Here is a 27,316-nt window from a genome sequence, read left to right as displayed (position 1 = left end):
TTATGGATATTATAGTGGTATATTTACCCTCAGGTGAGCGTTATGGGATATTATAGTGGTATATTTACCCTCAGGTGAGCGTTATGAGATATTATTAGTGGTATATTTACCCTCAGGTGAGCGTTATGAGATATTATAGTGGTATATTTACCCTCAGGTGAGCGTTATGAGATATTATAGTGGTATATTTACCCTCAGGTGAGCGTTATGAGATATTATAGTGGTATATTTACCCTCAGGTGAGCGTTATGAGATATTATAGTGGTATATTTACCCTCAGGTGAGCGTTATGAGATATTATAGTGGTATATTTACCCTCAGGTGAGCGTTATGGGATATTATAGTGGTATATTTACCCTCAGGTGAGCGTTATGGATATTATAGTGGTATATTTACCCTCAGGTGAGCGTTATGAGATATTATAGTGGTATATTTACCCTCAGGTGAGCGTTATGAGATATTATAGTGGTATATTTACCCTCAGGTGAGCGTTATGAGATATTATAGTGGTATATTTACCCTCAGGTGAGCGTTATGGGATATTATAGTGGTATATTTACCCTCAGGTGAGCGTTATGAGATATTATAGTGGTATATTTACCCTCAGGTGAGCGTTATGAGATATTATAGTGGTATATTTACCCTCAGGTGAGCGTTATGAGATATTATAGTGGTATATTTACCCTCAGGTGAGCGTTATGAGATATTATAGTGGTATATTTACCCTCAGGTGAGCGTTATGAGATATTATAGTGGTATATTTACCCTCAGGTGAGCGTTATGAGATATTATAGTGGTATATTTACCCTCAGGTGAGCGTTATGGATATTATAGTGGTATATTTACCCTCAGGTGAGCGTTATGAGATATTATAGTGGTATATTTACCCTCAGGTGAGCGTTATGAGATATTATAGTGGTATATTTACCCTCAGGTGAGCGTTATGAGATATTATAGTGGTATATTTACCCTCAGGTGAGCGTTATGAGATATTATAGTGGTATATTTACCCTCAGGTGAGCGTTATGAGATATTATAGTGGTATATTTACCCTCAGGTGAGCGTTATGAGATATTATAGTGGTATATTTACCCTCAGGTGAGCGTTATGAGATATTATAGTGGTATATTTACCCTCAGGTGAGCGTTATGAGATATTATAGTGGTATATTTACCCTCAGGTGAGCGTTATGAGATATTATAGTGGTATATTTACCCTCAGGTGAGCGTTATGAGATATTATAGTGGTATATTTACCCTCAGGTGAGCGTTATGAGATATTATAGTGGTATATTTACCCTCAGGTGAGCGTTATGAGATATTATAGTGGTATATTTACCCTCAGGTGAGTGTTATGAGATATTATAGTGGTATATTTACCCTCAGGTGAGCGTTATGAGATATTATAGTGGTATATTTACCCTCAGGTGAGCGTTATGAGATATTATAGTGGTATATTTACCCTCAGGTGAGCGTTATGAGATATTATAGTGGTATATTTACCCTCAGGTGAGTGTTATGAGATATTATAGTGGTATATTTACCCTCAGGTGAGCGTTATGAGATATTATAGTGGTATATTTACCCTCAGGTGAGCGTTATGAGATATTATAGTGGTATATTTACCCTCAGGTGAGCGTTATGAGATATTATAGTGGTATATTTACCCTCAGGTGAGCGTTATGAGATATTATAGTGGTATATTTACCCTCAGGTGAGCGTTATGAGATATTATAGTGGTATATTTACCCTCAGGTGAGTGTTATGAGATATTATAGTGGTATATTTACCCTCAGGTGAGCGTTATGGGATATTATAGTGGTATATTTACCCTCAGGTGAGCGTTATGGGATATTATAGTGGTATATTTACCCTCAGGTGAGCGTTATGAGATATTATAGTGGTATATTTACCCTCAGGTGAGCGTTATGAGATATTATAGTGGTATATTTACCCTCAGGTGAGCGTTATGGGATATTATAGTGGTATATTTACCCTCAGGTGAGCGTTATGGGATATTATAGTGGTATATTTACCCTCAGGTGAGCGTTATGAGATATTATAGTGGTATATTTACCCTCAGGTGAGCGTTATGAGATATTATAGTGGTATATTTACCCTCAGGTGAGCGTTATGTGATATTATAGTGGTATATTTACCCTCAGGTGAGCGTTATGAGATATTATAGTGGTATATTTACCCTCAGGTGAGCGTTATGGGATATTATAGTGGTATATTTACCCTCAGGTGAGCGTTATGAGATATTATAGTGGTATATTTACCCTCAGGTGAGCGTTATGGATATTATAGTGGTATATTTACCCTCAGGTGAGCGTTATGAGATATTATAGTGGTATATTTACCCTCAGGTGAGCGTTATGGATATTATAGTGGTATATTTACCCTCAGGTGAGCGTTATGAGATATTATAGTGGTATATTTACCCTCAGGTGAGCGTTATGAGATATTATAGTGGTATATTTACCCTCAGGTGAGCGTTATGGGATATTATAGTGGTATATTTACCCTCACGTGAGCGTTATGGGATATTATAGTGGTATATTTACCCTCAGGTGAGCGTTATGGGATATTATAGTGGTATATTTACCCTCAGGTGAGCGTTATGAGATATTATAGTGGTATATTTACCCTCAGGTGAGCGTTATGGATATTATAGTGGTATATTTACCCTCAGGTGAGCGTTATGAGATATTATAGTGGTATATTTACCCTCAGGTGAGCGTTATGGGATATTATAGTGGTATATTTACCCTCAGGTGAGCGTTATGAGATATTATAGTGGTATATTTACCCTCAGGTGAGCGTTATGAGATATTATAGTGGTATATTTACCCTCAGGTGAGCGTTATGAGATATTATAGTGGTATATTTACCCTCAGGTGAGCGTTATGAGATATTATAGTGGTATATTTACCCTCAGGTGAGCGTTATGAGATATTATAGTGGTATATTTACCCTCAGGTGAGCGTTATGAGATATTATAGTGGTATATTTACCCTCAGGTGAGCGTTATGAGATATTATAGTGGTATATTTACCCTCAGGTGAGTGTTATGAGATATTATAGTGGTATATTTACCCTCAGGTGAGCGTTATGGGATATTATAGTGGTATATTTACCCTCAGGTGAGCGTTATGAGATATTATAGTGGTATATTTACCCTCAGGTGAGCGTTATGAGATATTATAGTGGTATATTTACCCTCAGGTGAGCGTTATGAGATATTATAGTGGTATATTTACCCTCAGGTGAGCGTTATGAGATATTATAGTGGTATATTTACCCTCAGGTGAGCGTTATGAGATATTATAGTGGTATATTTACCCTCAGGTGAGCGTTATGAGATATTATAGTGGTATATTTACCCTCAGGTGAGCGTTATGAGATATTATAGTGGTATATTTACCCTCAGGTGAGCGTTATGGGATATTATAGTGGTATATTTACCCTCAGGTGAGCGTTATGAGATATTATAGTGGTATATTTACCCTCAGGTGAGCGTTATGAGATATTATAGTGGTATATTTACCCTCAGGTGAGCGTTATGGGATATTATAGTGGTATATTTACCCTCAGGTGAGCGTTATGAGATATTATAGTGGTATATTTACCCTCAGGTGAGCGTTATGAGATATTATAGTGGTATATTTACCCTCAGGTGAGCGTTATGAGATATTATAGTGATATATTTACCCTCAGGTGAGCGTTATGAGATATTATAGTGGTATATTTACCCTCAGGTGAGCGTTATGGGATATTATAGTGGTATATTTACCCTCAGGTGAGTGTTATGAGATATTATAGTGGTATATTTACCCTCAGGTGAGTGTTATGAGATATTATAGTGGTATATTTACCCTCAGGTGAGCGTTATGAGATATTATAGTGGTATATTTACCCTCAGGTGAGTGTTATGGATATTATAGTGGTATATTTACCCTCACGTGAGCGTTATGGGATATTATAGTGGTATATTTACCCTCAGGTGAGCGTTATGGGATATTATAGTGGTATATTTACCCTCAGGTGAGCGTTATGGGCAGTATGAGAGCGCAGGTGAGCGTTATGTGATATTATAGTGGTATATTTACCCTCAGGTGAGTGTTATGGGATATTATAGTGGTATATTTACCCTCAGGTGAGCGTTATGAGATATTATAGTGGTATATTTACCCTCAGGTGAGCGTTATGAGATATTATAGTGGTATATTTACCCTCAGGTGAGCGTTATGGGATATTATAGTGGTATATTTACCCTCAGGTGAGCGTTATGGGATATTATAGTGGTATATTTACCCTCAGGTGAGCGTTATGAGATATTATAGTGGTATATTTACCCTCAGGTGAGCGTTATGAGATATTATAGTGGTATATTTACCCTCAGGTGAGCGTTATGAGATATTATAGTGGTATATTTACCCTCAGGTGAGCGTTATGAGATATTATAGTGGTATATTTACCCTCAGGTGAGTGTTATGAGATATTATAGTGGTATATTTACCCTCAGGTGAGCGTTATGGGATATTATAGTGGTATATTTACCCTCAGGTGAGCGTTATGAGATATTATAGTGGTATATTTACCCTCAGGTGAGCGTTATGAGATATTATAGTGGTATATTTACCCGCAGGTGAGTGTTATGAGATATTATAGTGGTATATTTACCCTCAGGTGAGAGTTATGAGATATTATAGTGGTATATTTACCCGCAGGTGAGTGTTATGGGCAGTATGAGAGCGCAGGAGAGCAGAATGGCTCCACAGCACAGCTCGGGTCTCCTCATCATCTGATCCGCCACCCGCCGGAGCTGAGCCCGAACCCGCTGCAGCATCACCGAGACCCGCTACGGAGAACTGCTCATCCCGGAGAACCGAAGCCTTAACGGAGGCTCAGAGAGAAACACACACACACACCGACCAACCGCTCAAACACACGTCACGCTTCCGCCTTGCCGGAGGGGCGGGGCCACGGCGAGGGAGCGTCTCGAAACTACACACAGACACACACACACACACACACACACACACACACACCGGTTCACCGTTTCTATAGTTCACATCAGTTCATTAAAGTGTGAACAGATGAACGACTATATGGGAGCGTCCTGGTTTAAAACTGATGCTCTTTAGAAAGCCTGGCTGGCTGTGCTGGAAATATGGCACCCTTCGCGAACTCTGGTTATTTGAGACGAGCTATGGACATTTTCGGGGACAGAACAGCACAAACTGGAACTGTGTACAGCAAACGGGCCACCTTTAATGACCAACATATCCTAATTACAAATGCAGCGAGGACAGAAGTGCGCTAACTCACAGCAGCTGCTGTGTGGATTATACACGGGGTTAACTGTACAGTGGTTATATCACCGGCAGGTGGCGCTGCCGGACAGGCTGACAGTGAACTACACACACATCTCAACTACACACACCATAAACAATCACACAATACACATTATTTCTGCTTAAAATACGCCGAACATGCAAAATATCAACTAAGGAAAGCAAGTCATTTTTAAGCACAAAACACAAACAGTTGAGCAAGTTAGGTCTATAAACTTAAACATTAAATACAATTATAAAATGTTAATATTTGTACACTAGTTGTATTTATAATATATTTGTTTTATTTATGCAATGTGTTTTAGTAAAGTTTTAATTTTGTTACGATGTTGTTTTGAACCGCATGGATTGACTTTTGTTTGTTTGTTTGTGAGTGTGGTGAATTTTAAAACCAGACCAAAAATCCTATCAAACTAAATCATAATAATCATTATCATGATAATTAACATCACTGTCTCTGTTGTTTAATGAACAGATAATAATGCATGATTGCAGTGATAACTTATTCAAATAAGAAATGTCCCTAACTCTGGCCACATTAATGTGAACACACACACACACACACCCCTAACTCTGGCCACATTAATGTGAACACACACACACACACACACCCCTAACTCTGGCCACATTAATGTGAACACACACACACACACCCCTAACTCTGGCCACATTAATGTGAACACACACACACACACACCCCTAACTCTGGCCACATTAATGTGAACACACACACACACACACACCCCTAACTCTGGCCACATTAATGTGAACACACACACACACACCCCTAACTCTGGCCACATTAATGTGAACACAGACAGACACACACACACCCCTAACTCTGGCCACATTAATGTGAACACACACACACACACACACCCCTAACTCTGGCCACATTAATGTGAACACACACACACACACCCCTAACTCTGGCCACATTAATGTGAACACACACACACACACACCCCTAACTCTGGCCACATTAATGTGAACACACACACACACACACACCCCTAACTCTGGCCACATTAATGTGAACACACACACACACACCCCTAACTCTGGCCACATTAATGTGAACACAGACAGACACACACACACCCCTAACTCTGGCCACATTAATGTGAACACACACACACACACACACCCCTAACTCTGGCCACATTAATGTGAACACACACACACACACCCCTAACTCTGGCCACATTAATGTGAACACAGACAGACACACACACACCCCTAACTCTGGCCACATTAATGTGAACACACACACACACACACCCCTAACTCTGGCCACATTAATGTGAACACAGACAGACACACACACACCCCTAACTCTGGCCACATTAATGTGAACACAGACAGACACACACACACCCCTAACTCTGGCCACATTAATGTGAACACACACACACACATGCGTCTCCGTCCTCAGCCTTACGTCACTGCTCATTCGTCTTCAGGTCCTCAGATATTAACGTTATAATAATATATTCCCACACAGCGGCGCGGTTTATGGGTTCTGCTCTCAGGTCATTTTTAGACGTTTTAATGACAGATGTGTGTAGTAATATGTATTGTCCTGATTTAAAAGCCCTTTAAATTAATAAAATGACAGTTCATATGTAATGCTATCGGATGCTGTGTTGCATGTTTCTAATATTTACACACTTCTGACCAAAACAGCCGATCATTTGCCCAGCAAACTGTGTTTGAAGGAAACTTTATACCAGTTATTTTGGTCTAGGGGTGTGCCATATCACACCGTCCACGATAATACGGTATACATGTTTACATGATAAAAAGTGTCATGTGACGATATCAACGATATCACGGCGGCGGCGTGAGCTCCAGTCGGTACGGCGCAGATCCAGATCTTCTCTCTGTTATAGCCAATAGCATCTCTCCACACTGGCGTATCCTTTTCTCTGTTATAGCCAATAGCATCTCTCCACACTGGCGTATCTTTATTTCTGTTCATATGATATCACAAAAGAGCCACACAACAAACCCAATACATTCTTTTTTTATTAATAGAAAAATATTTCAAAAAAAAATATATATCATACCGTTTTTTAACAATCATTTTTGCGCTAACATCAGAACCTTCATGTCATTTTTCACAACTAATATTTATTAAATATTTCATATTTAAAGGAGCTGTGTGTAAGGAATGTATTTCAGTCAATCATAAAATGGCCCTGATATGTCTCTAGACTTTAATAAATCAAGTTAATGTTAAAGGGGGGGGGGGGGGGTGAAATGCTGTTTCCTGCACACTGAGCTTTCCACTGTTAAAGACTCGGATTCCCATCCTAAACACAGACAAAGTTTCAGAAACTAATGTTGGACGTTTGATGGAGTATTTCTGTGTTAAAAATACTCCTTCCGGTTTCTCACAAGTGTCGGACAGTTTTTTTCGAGTATGGGTCGGCTTGACGTTAATAGAGCGGAAGGTCCTTGTATGGGCCGTACGGGCTCTTCTCCCGGTAGGGTGCGCGCGCGTGACTAGAGCGAGAGAGGAAACGCACGCCCATACACACTCTCAGCTGCAGATCCAGTCGTCCGTGAACACTTCTGTCGTTATAGTCCGCGCCGCGCTCCACTTTATTCCTATGGGTGACGTCGAGCGACTTCAACGCTTCAGCACAGCATTCTGGGAAGGCAGCGCTGCATTTGAACCGATTTGAACGCAGAAATGACGGGAAGCTTCACAACATCGCTTCAGTCGCGTCTCAAAGTGGATCTCCACGGTCACTGCTGTCAGGACTTCACCAAATCATACCAAAGAAGTGTGTTTCTGCCGGAGCGGTCCCAGCGATAAAGGTTCGGTCCTGCTTTGGAAGCAGCCGGTGAGTTAAACTGCTTCAGATGTCTGTGCTGTCGGCTATCGTCGCGTGAGTAAACATCAGTAAACGACACGATCGCGTGCTTCGTCATTCAAATGCGCTAACAGACTCCATTGCTGTTCTCTGTATAACGTTACACTAGTCTGACGTGCAAAACCGTTTTGCTTGCTACTACTAAGGTTTAGTCGCATACAATAGTCCATTAACCGAATCATGTCCTCATAAACTGCGAGTAAACACACACAAATGTTGACAGGCCACTAAATACAGGCCATTCCACAAAGACGGACGTCCTGCTGCTGCTTCTCCTGTTCAGTTTATTTCAGCCTCCGGATCTGATTCTGGATCATTATCTGTATTAGCTGAGATAGCGATGGGCTTCCCCACGCTTGAGGACGTCACCGCATTGCGCGCTCGTCATTCTTTAGCTCCGCCCACTCGATACGCCTTGCCATTCTTTAGCTCCGCCCACTCGATACACCTTGTCATTCTTTAGCTCCGCCCACTCGATACGCCTCATCAGTCTTTAGCTCCGCCCACACGATACGCCTCGTCATTCTTTAGCTCCGCCCACACGATACGCCTCGTCATTCTTTAGCTCCGCCCACTCGATATGCCTCGTCATTCTTTAGCTCCGCCCACACGATACGCCTCCAGGCGCTCGGTTTTTTCCGGAAAGACTCGGTACAGCCCATATTTCTTTTATAAATATAATAAAACTAAAGACTTTACGGAGATATGAAGGACGCAATACTACTCTATAGGTACTCAAGACTGACATGAGATTGACTGAAACTGAGTGTTTCACCCCCCCTTAAAACTCTTCTATCACTGACAGCAGTAGTCCGGCAGGATATTGTTATTATAAAGCTCCACCTGTCGACCAATCAGGAGTCAGTAGTGTTTTGGGTTGCCAGATCTGCTCTAGTTAGCACAGCTGCAGATCATAGACCGTAAAAAATATGGACGACTCGACATCGTCCGTTTCCGCTTGCCAGATGTGAAGCTTTCGAGCGGCCTGCACGCCGCGGACATCTCGGGACCGACTCTGCACAGTAGAGCGCAGGAAGTAGAGCAGGAAGTAGAGCAGGAAGTACAGCTGCGATATCGACGTCACACACTCTTGTTTTTATAGCATCAGATAACGAACTAAAACTAAACTTATTTTAAAAACGAACACTTGCAATGAAATCATCGTGATGATAACTGCCTTCAGTGACATAAACTCACTTTGGGGAAAATATTTGAGGTGTAATTTTATTGTTTAGTTTGCCTCGCGTCCATTAGAAAACACAGAGGGGCGGCTATACTGGGCCCGGCCACCGGGGGGCGATGGAGGCGCGGAGGCTTCAGTATCTGAGAGGAAGACTGCAGGCCTGCTGCTGATCTACAAACGCTCTGCTGACCCTGCAGCCAATCTGGCAACCTCGAGTCAGGGGGAGGGGGAGGGGCATACACCTGCAGTACCAGTGCTGGCCACAGTCTCACACACACTTCCTTTAACAACTGCACTCAAACCTACACAGTGAAACTATGGGTGTGTTGTGTGTAGATGTAAAGTATTTCATGATAAATGCGTTATCCTTTTCCTTCCCTTCATCGGAGATATGTATGTTTATGTATATGTGTGTGTGTATATGTGTATGTTTATGTATGTGTGTGTGTATATGTGTATGTTTATGTATGTGTGTGTGTATATGTATGTAAATGTATATATGTGTGTGTATGTATGATGCGTATCTAGTGTACATATGGATGTCTATAAATTAAAACTACATTGTATATTATTGTTAGTGTATTATTTTAGTGTCGGTTAAATCTAGTGTATATTGTGGTGTGAATAACAGCGCTCACACTGCGTGTGTTAGTTATTGTATATTGTTTAATGCTACTGTGCATCAGATGTGTGTGATGTCTGCTGTAACCGTGGTCTCGTCATGACCGTGGTCTCGTCATGACCGTGGTGGTCTCGTCATGACCGTGGTCTCGTCATGACTGTGGTGGTCTCGTCATGACCGTGGTCTCGTCATGACCGTGGTCTCGTCATGACCGTGGTCTCGATATGACCGTGGTCTCGTCATGACCGTGGTCTCGTCTTGACCGTGGTCTCGTCATGACCGTGGTCTCGTCATGACCGTGGTCTCGATATGACCGTGGTGGTCTCGTCATGACCGTGGTGGTCTCGTCATGACCGTGGTCTCGTCATGACCGTGGTCTCGTCATGACTGTGGTGGTCTCGTCATGACCGTGGTGGTCTCGTCATGACCGTGGTCTCGATATGACCGTGGTCTCGTCATGACCGTGGTCTCGATGTGACCGTGGTCTCGTCATGACCGTGATCTGGTCATGACTGTGGTCTCGTCATGACCGTGGTCTCGTCATGACCGTGGTCTCGATATGACCATGGTCTCGTCATGACCGTGGTCTCGTCATGACCGTGGTCTCTACATGACTGTGGTCTTGATATGACCGGGGTCTCGTCATGACCGTGGTCTCGTCATGACCGTGGTCTCGATATGACCGTGGTCTCGTCATGACCGTGGTCTCGATATGACCGTGGTCTCGTCATGACTGTGGTGGTCTCGTCATGACCGTGGTCTCGATATGACCGTGGTCTCGTCATGACCGTGGTCTCGTCATGACCGTGGTCTCGTCATGACTGTGGTCTCGATATGACAGTGGTCTCGTCATGACTGTGGTCTCGATATGACCGTGGTCTCGTCATGACCGTGGTCTCGTCATGACCGTGGTCTCATCATGACCGTGGTCTTGTCATGACTGTGGTCTCGATATGACCGTGGTCTCATCATGACCGTGGTCTCGTCATGACTGTGGTCTCGATATGACCGTGGTCTCGTCGTGACTGTGGTCTCGTCATGACCGTGGTCTCGTCATGACCGTGGTCTCGATATGACCATGGTCTCGTCATGACCGTGGTCTCGTCATGACCGTGGTCTCTACATGACTGTGGTCTCGATATGACCGTGGTCTCGTCATGACCGTGGTCTCGTCATGACCGTGGTCTCGTCATGACCGTGGTCTCGATATGACCGTGGTCTCGTCATGACCGGGGTCTCGTCATGACCGTGGTCTCGTCATGACCGTGGTCTCGATATGACCGTGGTCTCGTCATGACCGTGGTCTCGTCATGACCGTGGTCTCGTCATGACCGTGGTCTCGATATGACCGTGGTCTCGTCATGACCGTGGTCTCGTCATGACCGTGGTCTCGTCATGACTGTGGTCTCGATATGACAGTGGTCTCGTCATGACTGTGGTCTCGATATGACCGTGGTCTCGTCATGACCGTGGTCTCATCATGACCGTGGTCTTGTCATGACTGTGGTCTCGATATGACCGTGGTCTCATCATGACCGTGGTCTCGTCATGACTGTGGTCTCGATATGACCGTGGTCTCGTCGTGACTGTGGTCTCGATATGACCGTGGTCTCATCATGACCGTGGTCTCATCATGACCGTGGTCTCGTCATGACTGTGGTCTCGATATGACCGTGGTCTCATCATGACCGTGGTCTCGTCATGACTGTGGTCTCGATATGACCGTGGTCTCGTCATGACCGTGGTCTCGTCATGACCGTGGTCTCATCATGACCGTGGTCTTGTCATGACTGTGGTCTCGATATGACCGTGGTCTCATCATGACCGTGGTCTCGTCATGACTGTGGTCTCGATATGACCGTGGTCTCGTCGTGACTGGGGTCTCGATATGACCGTGGTCTCATCATGACCGTGGTCTCGTCATGACTGTGGTCTCGATATGACCGTGGTCTCGTCATGACTGTGGTCTCGATATGACCGTGGTCTCGTCATGACTGTGGTCTCGTCATGACCGTGGTCTCGTCGTGACTGTGGTCTCATCATGACCGTGGTCTTGTCATGACTGTGGTCTCGTCATGACCGTGGTCTCGTCATGACTGTGGTCTCGTCATGACCGTGGTCTCGTCATGACTGTGGTCTCGTCATGACCGTGGTCTCGTCATGACTGTGGTCTCGTCATGACCGTGGTCTCGTCATGACTGTGGTCTCGATATGACCGTGGTCTCGTCATGACCGTGGTCTCGTCATGACCGTGGTCTCGTCATGACCGTGGTGGTCTCGTCATGACCGTGGTCTCGTCATGACCGTGGTCTCGTCATGACCGTGGTGGTCTCGTCATGACCGTGGTGGTCTCGTCATGACCGTGGTGGTCTCGTCATGACTGTGGTCTCGATATGACCGTGGTCTCGTCATGACCGTGGTCTCGTCATGACTGTGGTCTCGATATGACCGTGGTCTCGATATGACCGTGGTCTCATCATGACCGTGGTCTTGTCATGACTGTGGTCTCGTCATGACTGTGGTCTCGATATGACCGTGGGCTCGTCATGACCGTGGTCTCGTCATGACCGTGGTCTCGTCATGACCATGGTGCGCGGAGCTACACCCAGGATCTTCACCACTAGAGCACCTGTGGAAGAGATCTGATCTGATCTGAGCCAATGATTCTGCAAACGCAAGGCTTCTTCAAAGATAGTTTACAGCACTGGACAGTCTGTTATAAGTGCGTCTAGAGCTGCTGAAATTATTGACACCATGATTGTAAAAACTGTAATATATAAATATATTTTCTTCCCCCAGATTATTAAAAGAATAAAATCAAGTTATAAAAATAAACATGTATAATTTAACTGAATTGCACTTAATTGTGTGAATAACTGATGGCACTATAAAAGTGAATATAATAAACCGATTCCAGAAACGTTAGGACACTGTAGAAATTGTGAATAAAAACAGAATGATGTGGATTTTACTCAGAATGCAACAGAGATGACATATCAAATGTTTAAACTGAGAACATTTATAATTTTAATGCGAAAATAAGTTGCTTTTAAATTTAATCTCAGGAAAGTTTGTGCCGTGGCCATGTTTCCCGCTGTGTGTCATCCCCTCTTCTGTTTATATCAGTCTGCAAACGTCTGGGACTGAGGAGACGACAGGCTCGAGTTTAGGAAGAGGAGTGTTGGCCCATTCTTCTCTAATTCAGGCTTCTAGCTGCTCTTGGGTTGTCCTTGTCCTCTTTACTCCGGATGACATGGCGTCCCCAAAAGAACTTCACATGTTGGTTCGTCCAGATCAGTTTTCCGCTTCGCCTCCGTCCGTTTTAAATGAGCCTTGGCCCAGAGGAAACGCCTGCGCTTCTGGATCATGTTTAGATATGGCTTCTTCTTTGACCTGTAGAGTTTTAGCCGGTGACGGCGAATGGCACGGTGGATTGTGTTCACCAATGTTTCCTGGAATTTGTACAATGTCCCAACTTTTGGAATCGGGTTTCTAAAACAGAAAGGTGATTGTAGCAGTAAAGTATGATTTGGGTTTAATCTCCAGTGAATGCAGGACCTGAAGAGACTTCATATTAAATGTGTCTGTCCAGTGCGTGTGTGTGTGTGTGTGTGTGTGCGTGTGTGTGTGTGTGTGTGTGTGTGTGTGTGTGTGTGTGTGTGTGTGTGTCAGGGCCTCTGCTGTGCGTCCATACGCTGGAGTGTTTGCTTCACCAGCACTGCAGTGTAGAAGGGGAGGATATACAGCTGGGTGTAGAACTCAATATTAATGATAAACAGAGGGAGCAGTGGCCACAGCAGCACAAACACAGATGAGGTCAACATCACTGCAAACACATGAAGCCAAAGCAGCTTAGGAAGTGTCCTGCAAACACACACACACAAACACACACACACAGTCTTCAGAAATCTCATAGGACAGAATCAAACGGCTCTTCTGTCACACTCAATAAATATGTTAATGGTGTGTTTATACACTGATCAGGCATAAGATACGAGGCGGAGCCTCCATGGATCGGACTTGTTTGTTCGGCTCATCCCACAGATGCTGGATTGGATTGAGATCTGGGGAATCTGAAGGCCGAGTCAACGCCTCAAACTGGTTGATGTGCTCCTCAAACCATTCCTGAAGCATTTGTGCTTTGTGTCAGGAGCATTATCTTGCTGGAAGAGCCATCATGCCTTGATGGAGTTTCGGTTCCTTTGGTCGCCTTTGGCTTGGCTTGCTCAGTTGGGGACACTAACATTATGATCAAAGTTATTCTACTAAATATACAAATAACATTAATTAATTAGATCTTATTAAGTTCTATAAACTACCGTAATTCCTCAAATAATGACCGGGGCCTTTATTTACCTGAACCGCCAATGGGAACTGGCTTTTATTTGAAGCAGGCTTTATTAGGGGCAGGCCTGTATTTCTAATTCCATCTGTTTGAAAAATAAATGCTTTAAATAAACCGTTTTAAATTTAAAGTGATCGTTCAAGTGGACAAATATACATTTTTTTAAGACACATTTGCAAAAATATCACCATAAAACAACAGCCAGAAAGGCGACAAAGCCATTTGTGTCAGAAGTACGGTAGCCTAATCGGTAACCACAACTGAGTCAGTTTGGAAAATGTAAAATGTTTATTCCTAATTCCTATAGCCTATAGGTTGCGGTCGCATGTGAGGTTATTTTGCCGCTGTCAGTATCAACAGTTTCCGCATATGCTGAGGACTCATCGTTGTCATCATCAGACAGCCGAAAAGCTGATCATGATTTTTTTTTTGTGTGTGTGTGCAAATAAATTATTGATAACACACTTACACACTTATTAATTAATTTAATTCAATAATAAAAATTTTAAATAAAGGATGAGGCTTGGAGGCCCCCTAGAGGTCGGAGGTAAATCCGGCCTTGATTGAGACGCAGGCATTGTGAAGAGCGATATCTGTAGCCTGCTTGACACGGCCTTTTCACAGACGTCGCATCTCTCATAGACTATTTAAAATGGCATATATGCATCCATTATATTCTCAATTTAATGTACAGAGCAATCCCTGCAAAGTTTTTAGGTTAACTTTAGAAGAGGATTAGTGTGTGTCGCACTGCATGACTGGCATCGGGGCGCGTGGCATCAGGATGGTTTCGCTCCATCGTGATGCCGGCCAGCCGTCACGACACAGCCCTACTGAACATTACGATGAACCTGAATGCCCATTATATGAAAGGCATTTAGGAGATTATCCACACATTTTCCCCCGGCCTTAATTTGAGACCAGCCTTTATGTGTTCGTGCTGACCACGCCCCCGGCCACTATCAGAGGCCTGGCGTGTAATTGACTACAGGCTTTTATTTGAGGAAATACGGTATAATACTGATCAGCCAACATTGTCTCTCTATGATAAATTAAAATAAGCTGATAACATCACTGTTTACTCCAGAACGACTGTACAGCCAAATCTAATTCTGCTGCAGTATTGTCCTGTTTAACACTGAAGCTGCTCTGACACAATCGGCATTGGGAAAGCGCGATATAAATAAAGTTGTTGATTGAAAGTTGATTGATTGCTTCGTGGTCCAGTTCTGATGCTCACGTGCCACTGTTGGTGCTTTCGGCGGGGTCAGGGATCAGAGGACCTTTCTATCAGAACCAGCATTAACTTGTGGAGCAGTTTGAGCTCCAGTAGCTCGTCTGTTTGATCGGACCCCACGGGCCAGCCTTCGCTCCCCACGGTCATCAATGAGCCTTGGCCGCCCATGACCCTGTGGCCGGTTCTCCACTGGTCCTTCCTTGGAGCACTTTTGATAGATACTGACCACTGCAGACCGGGAACAGCCCACAAGAGCTGCAGTTTTGGAGATGCTCTGACCCAGTCGTCTAGCCGTAACAATTTGGCCCGTATCAAAATCCTTACGCTTGCTGCCTAATATATCCCACCCACTAACAGGAGTCGTGATGAAGAGATCATCAGTGTTATTCACTTCACCTGTTATAATGTTATGCCTGATCGGTGTATGTGTGTTCGCACCTCATCTCTCCTCTTGTCCATAATGTCCAGAAGAAACAGACGTCCAACACTGACAGTAACGCGGCATGAGCGATGACGACGCCTGCCGTCCAATAATGAACGCTCAGCCAGTGCCAGGCGAACGCAGCCAACAGCTGATGCGGCAACAGGAAGAACATCAGAAGAAACTCCGCCCACTGCCACCAGCCCGGCTGATCCTGTAGCGGCATAGAGAAAGAGTCACGACTAAACCGTGAGAGTCTCTCTCACACACACACACAGTCAGTGACGCACCAGCTGCGTGTTGGACGGGCAGACGGTGTGTATGAAGGGCAGAAAGGTGTTGTCATAATCAAACAGGTACAGGTAGAGCAGCGTCAGACGCGGACAGCTCTTCAGACCGATCAGCAGAAACAGAGTCTTGCCTAGATTCAGCTCCTAAAGACAGAGAGAGAGAGAGAGAGAGAGAGAGAGAGAGAGACAGACAGACAGACAGACAGACAGACAGACAGACAGAGATTATGCTGAACAATCTTACTGTGTTCAACAGACACAGAAGCTTTAATGACTTCAGTTCTGAGGGAAACCTGATTTTAGGGCTGTCACGATTCCTCGATTAAATTTGTGCATTCGGTTTTAATTCTTGATTGCAATTTACCTGTGTCGGTTAACTGGCAAAAAAAAACTAAACTGGCACATTCCATGGAAGAGAATCCATGAACTGCATTATTATAATGCTTGCTAAGGCTGCACGATATTGTGCCGTCATGTGCTTTCCCAGAACAAATACAGGAGATCCAGTTCACAAATGCCCAAAGTTTGCCACTTATTTCCAGATTGTTTACAACTTAAAACACGGGTATCAGGAGGCATCCCAACTTCTCCAAAAACAATAAAAAACGAAGGAGACAGTCTATATTTTCCCCTAGCAGCTCACTACTATCGTCAATTATTTTCTCGCTTTTCTTGTCCATTAGAGAGGGGAAATCTCAAACTGCAGCTCAGGCCTCAAGGGGGTGGGAGCCAAGCACTCCGCATCCGGACTCATACGGTTATGCTTCCGCCACTCAAACAATGACCAAGGCTGATTGTAAGATCTTCAAGTGCCTCCAAACCAGACCGACCAGGAAGAACCCCAGACTTTCCTGATAGCTCCTCCAGGAGCCCGGATCAAAGGGTCACCCTATTCACAGCTCACTGAGGTTCCCCATCAATTGCCCAATGCTGTGTTTAGCTCCCCCAGGAGCCCAGATCAAAGGGTCACCCTATTCACAGCTCACTAAGGTTCCCCATCAATTGCCCAATGCTGTGTTCAGCTCCTCCAGGAGCCCGGATCAAAGGGTCACCCTATTCACAGCTCACTGAGGTTCCCCATCAATTACCCAATGCTGTGTTCAGCTCCCCCAGGAGCCCAGATCAAAGGGTAACCCTATTCACAGCTCACTGGGGTTTCCCATCAATTGCCCAATGCTGTGTTCAGCTCCTCCAGGAGCCTGGATCAAAGGGTCACCCTATTCACAGCTCACTGAGGTTCCCATCAATTGCCCAATGCTGTGTTCAGCTCCTCCAGGAGCCCGGATCAAAGGGTCAACCTATTCACAGCTCACTGAGGTTCCCCATCAATTGCCCAATGCTGTGTTCAGCTCCTCCAGGAGCCCAGATCAAAGGGTCACCCTATTCACAGCTCACTCAGGTTCCCCATCAATTGCCCAATGCTGTGTTCAGCTCCTCTAGGAGCCCGGATCAAAGGGTCACCCTATTCACAGCTCACTGAGGTTCCCCATCAATTGCCTGATGCTGTGTTCAGCTCCTCTAGGAGCCCGGATCAAAGGGTCACCCTATTCACAGCTCACTGAGGTTCCCCATCAATTGCCCAATGCTGTGTTCAGCTCCTCCAGGAGCCCGGATCAAAGGGTCACCCTATTCACAGCTCACTGAGGTTCCCCATCAATTGCCCAATGCTGTGTTCAGCTCCTCCAGGAGCCCAGATCAAAGGGTCACCCTATTCACAGCTCACTCAGGTTCCCCATCAATTGCCCAATGCTGTGTTCAGCTCCTCTAGGAGCCCGGATCAAAGGGTCACCCTATTCACAGCTCACTGAGGTTTCCCATCAATTGCCCAATGCTGTGTTCAGCTCCTCCAGGAGCCCGGATCAAAGGGTCACCCTATTCACAGCTCACTGAGGTTCCCCATCAATTGCCCAATGCTGTGTTCAGCTCCTCTAGGAGCCCGGATCAAAGGGTCACCCTATTCACAGCTCACTGAGGTTCCCCATCAATTGCCCAATGCTGTGTTTAGCTCCCCCAGGAGCCCAGATCAAAGGGTCACCCTATTCACAGCTCACTAAGGTTCCCCATCAATTGCCCAATGCTGTGTTCAGCTCCTCCAGGAGCCCGGATCAAAGGGTCACCCTATTCACAGCTCACTGAGGTTCCCCATCAATTACCCAATGCTGTGTTCAGCTCCCCCAGGAGCCCAGATCAAAGGGTAACCCTATTCACAGCTCACTGGGGTTTCCCATCAATTGCCCAATGCTGTGTTCAGCTCCTCCAGGAGCCTGGATCAAAGGGTCACCCTATTCACAGCTCACTGAGGTTCCCATCAATTGCCCAATGCTGTGTTCAGCTCCTCCAGGAGCCCGGATCAAAGGGTCACCCTATTCACAGCTCACTGAGGTTCCCCATCAATTGCCTCATGCTGTGTTCAGCTCCTCCAGGAGCCTGGATCAAAGGGTCACCCTATTCACAGCTCACTGAGGTTCCCCATCAATTGCCTCATGCTGTGTTCAGCTCCTCCAGGAGCCCGGATCAAAGGGTCACCCTATTCACAGCTCACTGAGGTTCCCCATCAATTGCCCAATGCTGTGTTCAGCTCCTCCAGGAGCCCAGATCAAAGGGTCACCCTATTCACAGCTCACTCAGGTTCCCCATCAATTGCCCAATGCTGTGTTCAGCTCCTCCAGGAGCCCAGATCAAAGGGTCACCCTATTCACAGCTCACTCAGGTTCCCCATCAATTGCCCAATGCTGTGTTCAGCTCCTCCAGGAGTCTGGATCGAAGGGTCACCCTATTCACAGCTCACTGAGGTTCCCCATCAATTGCCCATTGCTGTGTTCAGCTCCTCCAGGAGCCCGGATCAAAGGGTCACCCTATTCACAGCTCACAGAGGTTCCCCATCAATTGCCTGATGGTGTGTTCAGCTCCTCCAGGAGTCTGGATCAAAGGGTCACCCTATTCACAGCTCACTGAGGTTCCCCATCAATTGCCCAATGCTGTGTTCAGCTCCTCCAGGAGCCCAGATCAAAGGGTCACCCTATTCACAGCTCACTGAGGTTCCCCATCAATTGCCCAATGCTGTGTTCAGCTCCTCCAGGAGCCCGGATCAAAGGGTCACCCTATTCACAGCTCACTGAGGTTCCCCATCAATTGCCCAATGCTGTGTTCAGCTCCTCTAGGAGCCCGGATCAAAGGGTCACCCTATTCACAGCTCACTGAGGTTCCCCATCAATTGCCCGATGCTGTGTTCAGCTCCTCTAGGAGCCCGGATCAAAGGGTCACCCTATTCACAGCTCACTGAGGTTCCCCATCAATTGCCCAATGCTGTGTTTAGCTCCCCCAGGAGCCCAGATCAAAGGGTCACCCTATTCACAGCTCACTAAGGTTCCCCATCAATTGCCCAATGCTGTGTTCAGCTCCTCCAGGAGCCCGGATCAAAGGGTCACCCTATTCACAGCTCACTGAGGTTCCCCATCAATTACCCAATGCTGTGTTCAGCTCCCCCAGGAGCCCAGATCAAAGGGTAACCCTATTCACAGCTCACTGGGGTTTCCCATCAATTGCCCAATGCTGTGTTCAGCTCCTCCAGGAGCCCGGATCAAAGGGTCAACCTATTCACAGCTCACTGAGGTTCCCCATCAATTGCCCAATGCTGTGTTCAGCTCCTCCAGGAGCCCAGATCAAAGGGTCACCCTATTCACAGCTCACTCAGGTTCCCCATCAATTGCCCAATGCTGTGTTCAGCTCCTCTAGGAGCCCGGATCAAAGGGTCACCCTATTCACAGCTCACTGAGGTTCCCCATCAATTGCCCGATGCTGTGTTCAGCTCCTCTAGGAGCCCGGATCAAAGGGTCACCCTATTCACAGCTCACTGAGGTTCCCCATCAATTGCCCAATGCTGTGTTCAGCTCCTCCAGGAGCCCGGATCAAAGGGTCACCCTATTCACAGCTCACTGAGGTTCCCCATCAATTGCCCAATGCTGTGTTCAGCTCCTCCAGGAGCCCAGATCAAAGGGTCACCCTATTCACAGCTCACTCAGGTTCCCCATCAATTGCCCAATGCTGTGTTCAGCTCCTCTAGGAGCCCGGATCAAAGGGTCACCCTATTCACAGCTCACTGAGGTTTCCCATCAATTGCCCAATGCTGTGTTCAGCTCCTCCAGGAGCCTGGATCAAAGGGTCACCCTATTCACAGCTCACTGAGGTTCCCATCAATTGCCCAATGCTGTGTTCAGCTCCTCCAGGAGCCCAGATCAAAGGGTCACCCTATTCACAGCTCACTAAGGTTCCCCATCAATTGCCTCATGCTGTGTTCAGCTCCTCCAGGAGCCCGGATCAAAGGGTCACCCTATTCACAGCTCACTGAGGTTCCCCATCAATTGCCTCATGCTGTGTTCAGCTCCTCCAGGAGCCCGGATCAAAGGGTCACCCTATTCACAGCTCACTGAGGTTCCCCATCAATTGCCCAATGCTGTGTTCAGCTCCTCCAGGAGCCCGGATCAAAGGGTCACCCTATTCACAGCTCACTGAGGTTCCCCATCAATTGCCCAATACTGTGTTCAGCTCCTCCAGGAGCCCAGATCAAAGGGTCACCCTATTCACAGCTCACTCAGGTTCCCCATCAATTGCCCAATGCTGTGTTCAGCTCCTCCAGGAGCCCAGATCAAAGGGTCCCCCTATTCACAGCTCACTCAGGTTCCCCATCAATTGCCCAATGCTGTGTTCAGCTCCTCCAGGAGTCTGGATCGAAGGGTCACCCTATTCACAGCTCACTGAGGTTCCCCATCAATTGCCCATTGCTGTGTTCAGCTCCTCCAGGAGCCCGGATCAAAGGGTCACCCTATTCACAGCTCACAGAGGTTCCCCATCAATTGCCTGATGGTGTGTTCAGCTCCTCCAGGAGTCTGGATCAAAGGGTCACCCTATTCACAGCTCACTGAGGTTCCCCATCAATTGCCCCATGCTGTGTTCAGCTCATCCAGGAGCCTGGATCAAAGGGTCACCCTATTCACAGCTCACTGAGGTTCCCCATCAATTGCCTGATGGTGTGTTCAGCTCCTCCAGGAGCCCGGATCAAAGGGTCACCCTATTCACAGCTCACTGAGGTTCCCCATCAATTGCCTGATGCTGTGTTCAGCTCCTCCAGGAGCCCGGATCAAAGGGTCACCCTATTCACAGCTCACTGAGGTTCCCCCTCAATTGCCCGATGGTGTGTTCAGCTCCTCCAGGAGTTTGGATCAAAATGTCACCCTATTCACAGCTCACTGAGGTTCCCCATCAATTGCCCAATGCTGTGTTCAGCTCTTCCAGGAGCCCGGATCAAAGGGTCACCCTATTCACAGCTCACTGAGGTTCCCCATCAATTGCCTGATGCTGTTTTCAGGTCCTACAGGAGCCTGGATCAAAGGGTCACCCTATTCACAGCTCACTGAGGTTCCCCATCAATTGCCTCATGCTGTGTTCAGCTCCTCCAGGAGCTCGGATCAAAGGGTCACCCTATTCACAGCTCACTGAGGTTCCCCATCAATTGCCTCATGCTGTGTTCAGCTCCTCCAGGAGCTCGGATCAAAGGGTCACCCTATTCACAGCTCACTGAGGTTCCCCATCAATTGCCCAATGCTGTGTTCAGCTCCTCCAGGAGCTCGGATCAAAGGGTCACCCTATTCACAGCTCACTGAGGTTCCCCATCAATTGCCCAATGCTGTGTTCAGCTCCTCCAGGAGCCTGGATCAAAGGGTCACCCTATTCACAGCTCACTGAGGTTCCCCATCCATTGCTCGATGCTGTGTCTTCAGCTCCTCTATGCACAGGATGGGTTCCCTCAGCAGTGTACCATGGTCTTCTGTTCCTGAAGGCTTGTTAGCACAAAGATGGGGTTGACAGTTCTATGCCCAACATGAGGAGCACTGCCATACACCCAGTGGTCTCCTGCACTGCAGTCCAACTTGACTGAACTAACAAGCATTTGTGCTTTGTGTCAGGAGCATTATCCTGCTGGAAGAGCCACAGCCACCAGAATACAGTTTCCATGAAAGGCTGAACATGGTCTCAGCAATGCTTAGGTAGGTGGAGCGTGTCAAAGTAACATCCACATGGATGGAGGACCCAAGGTTTCCCAGCAGAACATTGGCCAAAGCATCACACTGCCTCCGCCGGCTCGCCTTCTTCCCATAGTGCATCCTGGGGCCATATGTTCCCCAGGTAAGCCACACACACACACACACACACACACCCGGCCATCCACGTGATGTAGAAGAACATGTGATTCCTCAGAACAGGCCACCTTCTTCCATTGCTCCGTGGTCCAGTTCTGATGTTCACGTGCCACTGTTGGAGCTTTCGGCGGGGTCAGGGGTCAGCATGGGCACCCTGACTGGTCTGATCGGACCACTCGGCTTGCTTTCGCTCCCCACGGTCATCAATGAGCCTTGGCCGCCCATGACCATGTGGCCGGTTCTCCACTGGTCCTTCCTTGGAGCACTTTTGATAGATACTGACCACTGCAGACCGGGAACAGCCCACAAGAGCTGCAGTTTTGGAGATGCTCTGACCCAGTCGTCTAGCCGTCACAATCTGGCCAAACTCGCTCAAGTCCTTACGCTTGCACATTTCTGAGGACAAAATTGTCACTTTTGCCCAATATATCCCACCTACTAACATGAGCTGTAATGAAGAGATCATCAGCGTTATTCCCTTTACAGGTCATAACTTTATTATAGCATAACTTTTTATTAAGGTTTATTTTACCTGAAAATGTTTTATTGATTACTTAGTTAATCTTCAAAATAATCCCTAGTGACAGCCCTATTTGATTCAATGGCACTGTTTGCGGAGAAACACACACACATTTCTCTCACTCTCTCACACACTCATTTCTCTCACTCACTCTCTCTCTCTCTCTCTCTCTCTCTCTCTCTCTCTCTCTCTCTCTCTCTCTCTCTCTCTCTCACACACACACACACACACACACACCTTGTACTCCCAGAGGTTCAGTGAGACTCTGAGCTCTTTGAGTTTGTGTAGTTCCTCCAGAAAGATCCGTCTGTGAGACTGACTCTCGATCATGAACGGAGCCGCAGACAGATCATCATCACTGAAAGCAGACAGTAATCTAACACACACACGCACACACACACACACACACACACACACACACACACACACACACACACACACACACACACACACACACACACAGACTGTAGGTCTCCAGGACTGACAGACGGTCATCTTACATCCATGACTTCACATGACTGTAGAAATGTTAGATTGTGTGTATGTGTGTGTGTGTGTGCGTAAAGGTGTGTGTGCGTGTATGTGTGTGTGTTACCTGCCGTTGATCTGCTCCTTGTGGAATGTTTCTTTATACTGATTGGTCCAGACTCCCAGATGCTCCACCCACAGCGTGACATCATCAGCGCTCCACCTGCGGAGTGGTTTACTGAGCAGCGTCTCGTAACTGGAGTCGGCACTGAACGCGCGGTACACTAACACCACCATCTACACACACACACACACACACACACACACACACACACACACACACACACACACACACACACACACACACACACACACACACACACACGTGATGAGCTGCTGCACTACATTATTACTTTTAGTGTGTGTGTGTGTGTGTGTGTGTGTGTGTGTGTGTGTGTGTGTGTGTGTGTGTGTGTGTGTGTGTGTGTGTGTGTGTGTGTGTGAGACTCACAGCCATGAAGCTCAGTGCTGTCAGGACTCCGGAGTAAAACTCTCTGATGTTTAACTGTGGTGGGTTCACTTGCGCAGCTCCTCGCTGCACCGGTCTCTCTCCGTGCTTCTGGAACGCCAAAAGAACATGAGAGAGCCACGGATCACTCAGGACGGCCTGCTTCCGTCGGCTCACCTCAGTGGGAAACCGCTTCTCCACCGCATCCCTGTCTCACACACACACACACACACACACACACACACACACACACACACACACACACACACACACACATGTTGGTCTATGTGGTTTACAGGGACTCTCCATAGGCGTAATGGTTTTTATACTGTACAAACCATATTGTCTATCCCCTTACACTGCCCCTAAACCTACCCATCACACACACACACACACACACACAAACACACACACACACACACACACACACACACACACACACACACACACACACACACTCACGCACACACACACACACACACACACACACACACACACACACACACACACACACACACACACACACACACACACACACTCACACACACACACACACACACTCACACACACACACACAGACTCATTGTGCGTCATGAACATTAGACAGTGATTAGATGGATTATTTAAACTCTATAGTTGAAGTCATCATTATTGCTGAACTGAACTGTGTAACTGTTTATAATGTAAATATCTGAGGCGAGTGTGAACAGAACCAGATGTGGCGTCTCTCACCGGAGGAGGATGTTGACTTTGGGGAAGCCCTGCCATACCGCTCGGCATTCTGGGCATTCGTCCCGGAGATCGTTTGCCCACCACAGGGCCAGGCAATGGCGGCAGAAGCTGTGTCCGCAGGTGAGCGTGGTGGGGTCGATTAGCACCTCGTAGCAGCAGTGGCACGAAAACTCCTCGGACTCGCTGGGCTCCGGGTCTATGGTGATCCGCATGTCCATCACGCTCTGTCAACAAACACACACACACACACACACACACACACACAGACACACACAACAGTAGGACAGAAGGTAGGACACTGCTGTAAGTGTTTTCAGGGCAGGTTCAGTCATGTCTTACTCAGGTTTCAGCGCTGGCTCAGGTCCTCGTCTGTCCTCGGCTCTTTTGGTTTATTCACTTTAAAAGCTCAAATCACAATAGAAGAGAAACAGAAACTGTTCCACTTCAGCATGGCACCTGCCCAAAACACACGTGATTTTGTATATTTGTAGGGACTTTCTGTTGATTTCACACCGAGATTATCTTCGATCACCCAACCCTTAAACTCAACCCTCAACATTACTGCATTTTACATATCAGACACTGAAATAACACATTAAAGTTCTTCACAATCACATACTCTTCACAGTTCTCCTGAGCAACTCTCATCCTCACAGCAGTTCATTTCACAATCAGACGGCACTAAAACTACCAGAACACTTCATGTCTCAGACCAACTCTTTCTTCCAGAACACTAGCAGATTTCACCCAGCAGACACACTTCATCAACAGCACAAAATGATTCACAAGTTTCCCTGAATGGAATTAAAACACATGGAGTTGCTTTGATTCAGAAAATATTTCAATATAGTTTTACAGTATAAATATTGCTGTCTAATTCAGTTTTGTTAGGTTTTGACGTTCAGTTGAACAGTTTTGTGAGGAGTATCTGAATTACCCGGTCATTTGGGATTCTTCTGGAACATTTCATCCTCATAATGCAGCTCAAACCAGCAAACTCTAAACACACACACGCTTTCTGTTCCACTTTCAATATGAATGAGTTTCCACCGGCAAGTGTTTCACTTCAAAACAGAGGAACATTTTGCGAAGCAATCGGGTTCCCATTCAGTCGTTTCACTCACGACTATGGGATATCACGCTCTCAACATCTGCTGAAGACACGCCTGAAAGTCTGAGTCATTCCATTGGTTCACCATCATTTCCACCATAAGAAAAGCCCATGGTGGTGATCCGTGTCAAAACTAAGGCAGAAAAGAGGAAGCTTTTAGCACAAGTTTGTGTCCAGACATGCCACAGTCACAAGGCATTAAAGAGAAGTTCAGCACTAAGGGCTGATAAACCTGAACATATGTTCTCTGCTGTCCTAGGGCATGCAGATGCTTAGTCCAGTGTGTGTGGGGAGGCTGGATCTCTCCAAACCCAATACAATCTGACTGGAACCACATTACAGAGCGCTTGCATTTGGAAGGGTGTTGGGTTGAAGTAGTGTGTATTTGAAGCTTGGTGCAGGCGAAGATCTTTATCGATATATCAGTGAGGGGATATTGATTGATTTTGCGAAGGAAAGTCATTAAGGGCATTAATAGCCCTTACTAGCCCCTTAAAGGCTTGGGTATGCTTCCTTTCATGGGTGGAACCACTGTGGGCGGGGCAAGACACCCATGTGGGCGGAACCATTGTATGTGGGCGGGGTAAGACACCCATGTGGGCAGAACCATTGTATGTGGATGGGGCAAGACACCTATGTGGGCGGAACCATTGTATGTGGGTGGGGCAAGATGCCCATGTGGGCGGAACCATTTTATGTTGGTGGGGCAAGATGCCCATGTGGGCGGAACCATTCTATGTGGGTGGGGCAAGAAACCCATGTGGGCGGAACCATTGTGGGTGGGGCAAGACACCCATGTGGGTGGAACCACTGTGGGCGGGGCAAGACACCCATGTGGGCGGAAACATTGTATGTGGGCGGGGTAAGACACCCATGTGGGTGGAACCACTGTGGGTGGGGCAAGACACCCATGTGGGTGGAACCACTGTGGGCGGGGCAAGACACCCATGTGGGCGGAACCAATGTATGTGGGCGGGGTAAGACAACCATGTGGGCGAAACCATTGTACGTGGGCGGGGTAAGACACCCATGTGGGGGCGGAACCATTGTATGTGGGTGGGGCAAGATGCCCATGTGGGCGGAACCACTGTGGGCGGGGTAAGACACCCATGTGGGCGGAACCACTGTGGGCGGGGTAAGACACCCATGTGGGTGGAACCATTGTATGTGGATGGGGCAAGACACCTATGTGGGTGGAACCATTGTATGTGGATGGGGCAAGACACCTATGTGGGCGGAACCATTGTATGTGGGTGGGGCAAGATGCCCATGTGGGCGGAACCATTGTATGTGGGTGGAGCAAGACTACCATGTGGGCGGAACCATTGTTTGTGGGCGGGGCAAGACACCCATGTGGGCGGAACCATTGTATGTGGACATACTTTTGCAACTGGACTCGGTTTCAGTATTAACATTGCAAACAACAGGTTATTACACACAC

The 27,316-nt window shown here is 46.7% G+C and overlaps 2 protein-coding genes across 5 annotated transcripts in view; both read right to left on the bottom strand.

Moving 5' to 3' along the window:
- txndc11 (thioredoxin domain containing 11) overlaps positions 1–5,235 on the bottom strand; it is a 35,188-nt gene extending 29,953 nt beyond the window's left edge. For 2 of the 3 annotated variants that reach the window (XM_067440443.1, XM_067440444.1), the window contains exon 1: positions 4,727–5,235. In XM_067440443.1, coding sequence (XP_067296544.1) covers positions 4,727–4,851 — 125 coding nt within the window. In that variant the 5' untranslated portion in view covers positions 4,852–5,235. Of the gene's footprint in view, positions 1–4,644; positions 4,657–4,726 lie in introns of those variants that run through there. The other variant, XM_067440445.1, reaches the window with a different exon arrangement.
- An 8,404-nt stretch (positions 5,236–13,639) lies between these two features.
- LOC137072608 (bifunctional apoptosis regulator-like) overlaps positions 13,640–27,316 on the bottom strand; it is a 14,325-nt gene continuing 648 nt past the window's right edge. The window contains exons 1-9 of one of the 2 annotated variants that reach the window (XM_067440468.1): positions 25,702–25,944; positions 25,104–25,220; positions 24,765–24,988; positions 24,036–24,240; positions 23,652–23,821; positions 23,294–23,432; positions 16,340–16,483; positions 16,067–16,263; positions 13,640–13,910 (exon numbers count right to left, since the gene is read on the bottom strand). In XM_067440468.1, the coding sequence (XP_067296569.1) occupies positions 13,715–13,910; positions 16,067–16,263; positions 16,340–16,483; positions 23,294–23,432; positions 23,652–23,821; positions 24,036–24,240; positions 24,765–24,982 (1,269 nt within the window). In that variant the 5' untranslated portion in view covers positions 24,983–24,988; positions 25,104–25,220; positions 25,702–25,944 and the 3' untranslated portion in view covers positions 13,640–13,714. Of the gene's footprint in view, positions 13,911–16,066; positions 16,264–16,339; positions 16,484–23,293; positions 23,433–23,651; positions 23,822–24,035; positions 24,241–24,764; positions 24,989–25,103; positions 25,221–25,701; positions 25,945–27,316 lie in introns of those variants that run through there. The other variant, XM_067440467.1, reaches the window with a different exon arrangement.

Source organism: Pseudorasbora parva, chromosome 4, assembly GCF_024679245.1.
Source record: "Pseudorasbora parva isolate DD20220531a chromosome 4, ASM2467924v1, whole genome shotgun sequence".
Lineage (NCBI taxonomy): Eukaryota > Metazoa > Chordata > Actinopteri > Cypriniformes > Gobionidae > Pseudorasbora > Pseudorasbora parva.
The sequence above is the reverse complement of the archived record's forward strand: the minus strand, read 5'-3'. Positions and strand labels throughout refer to the sequence as shown.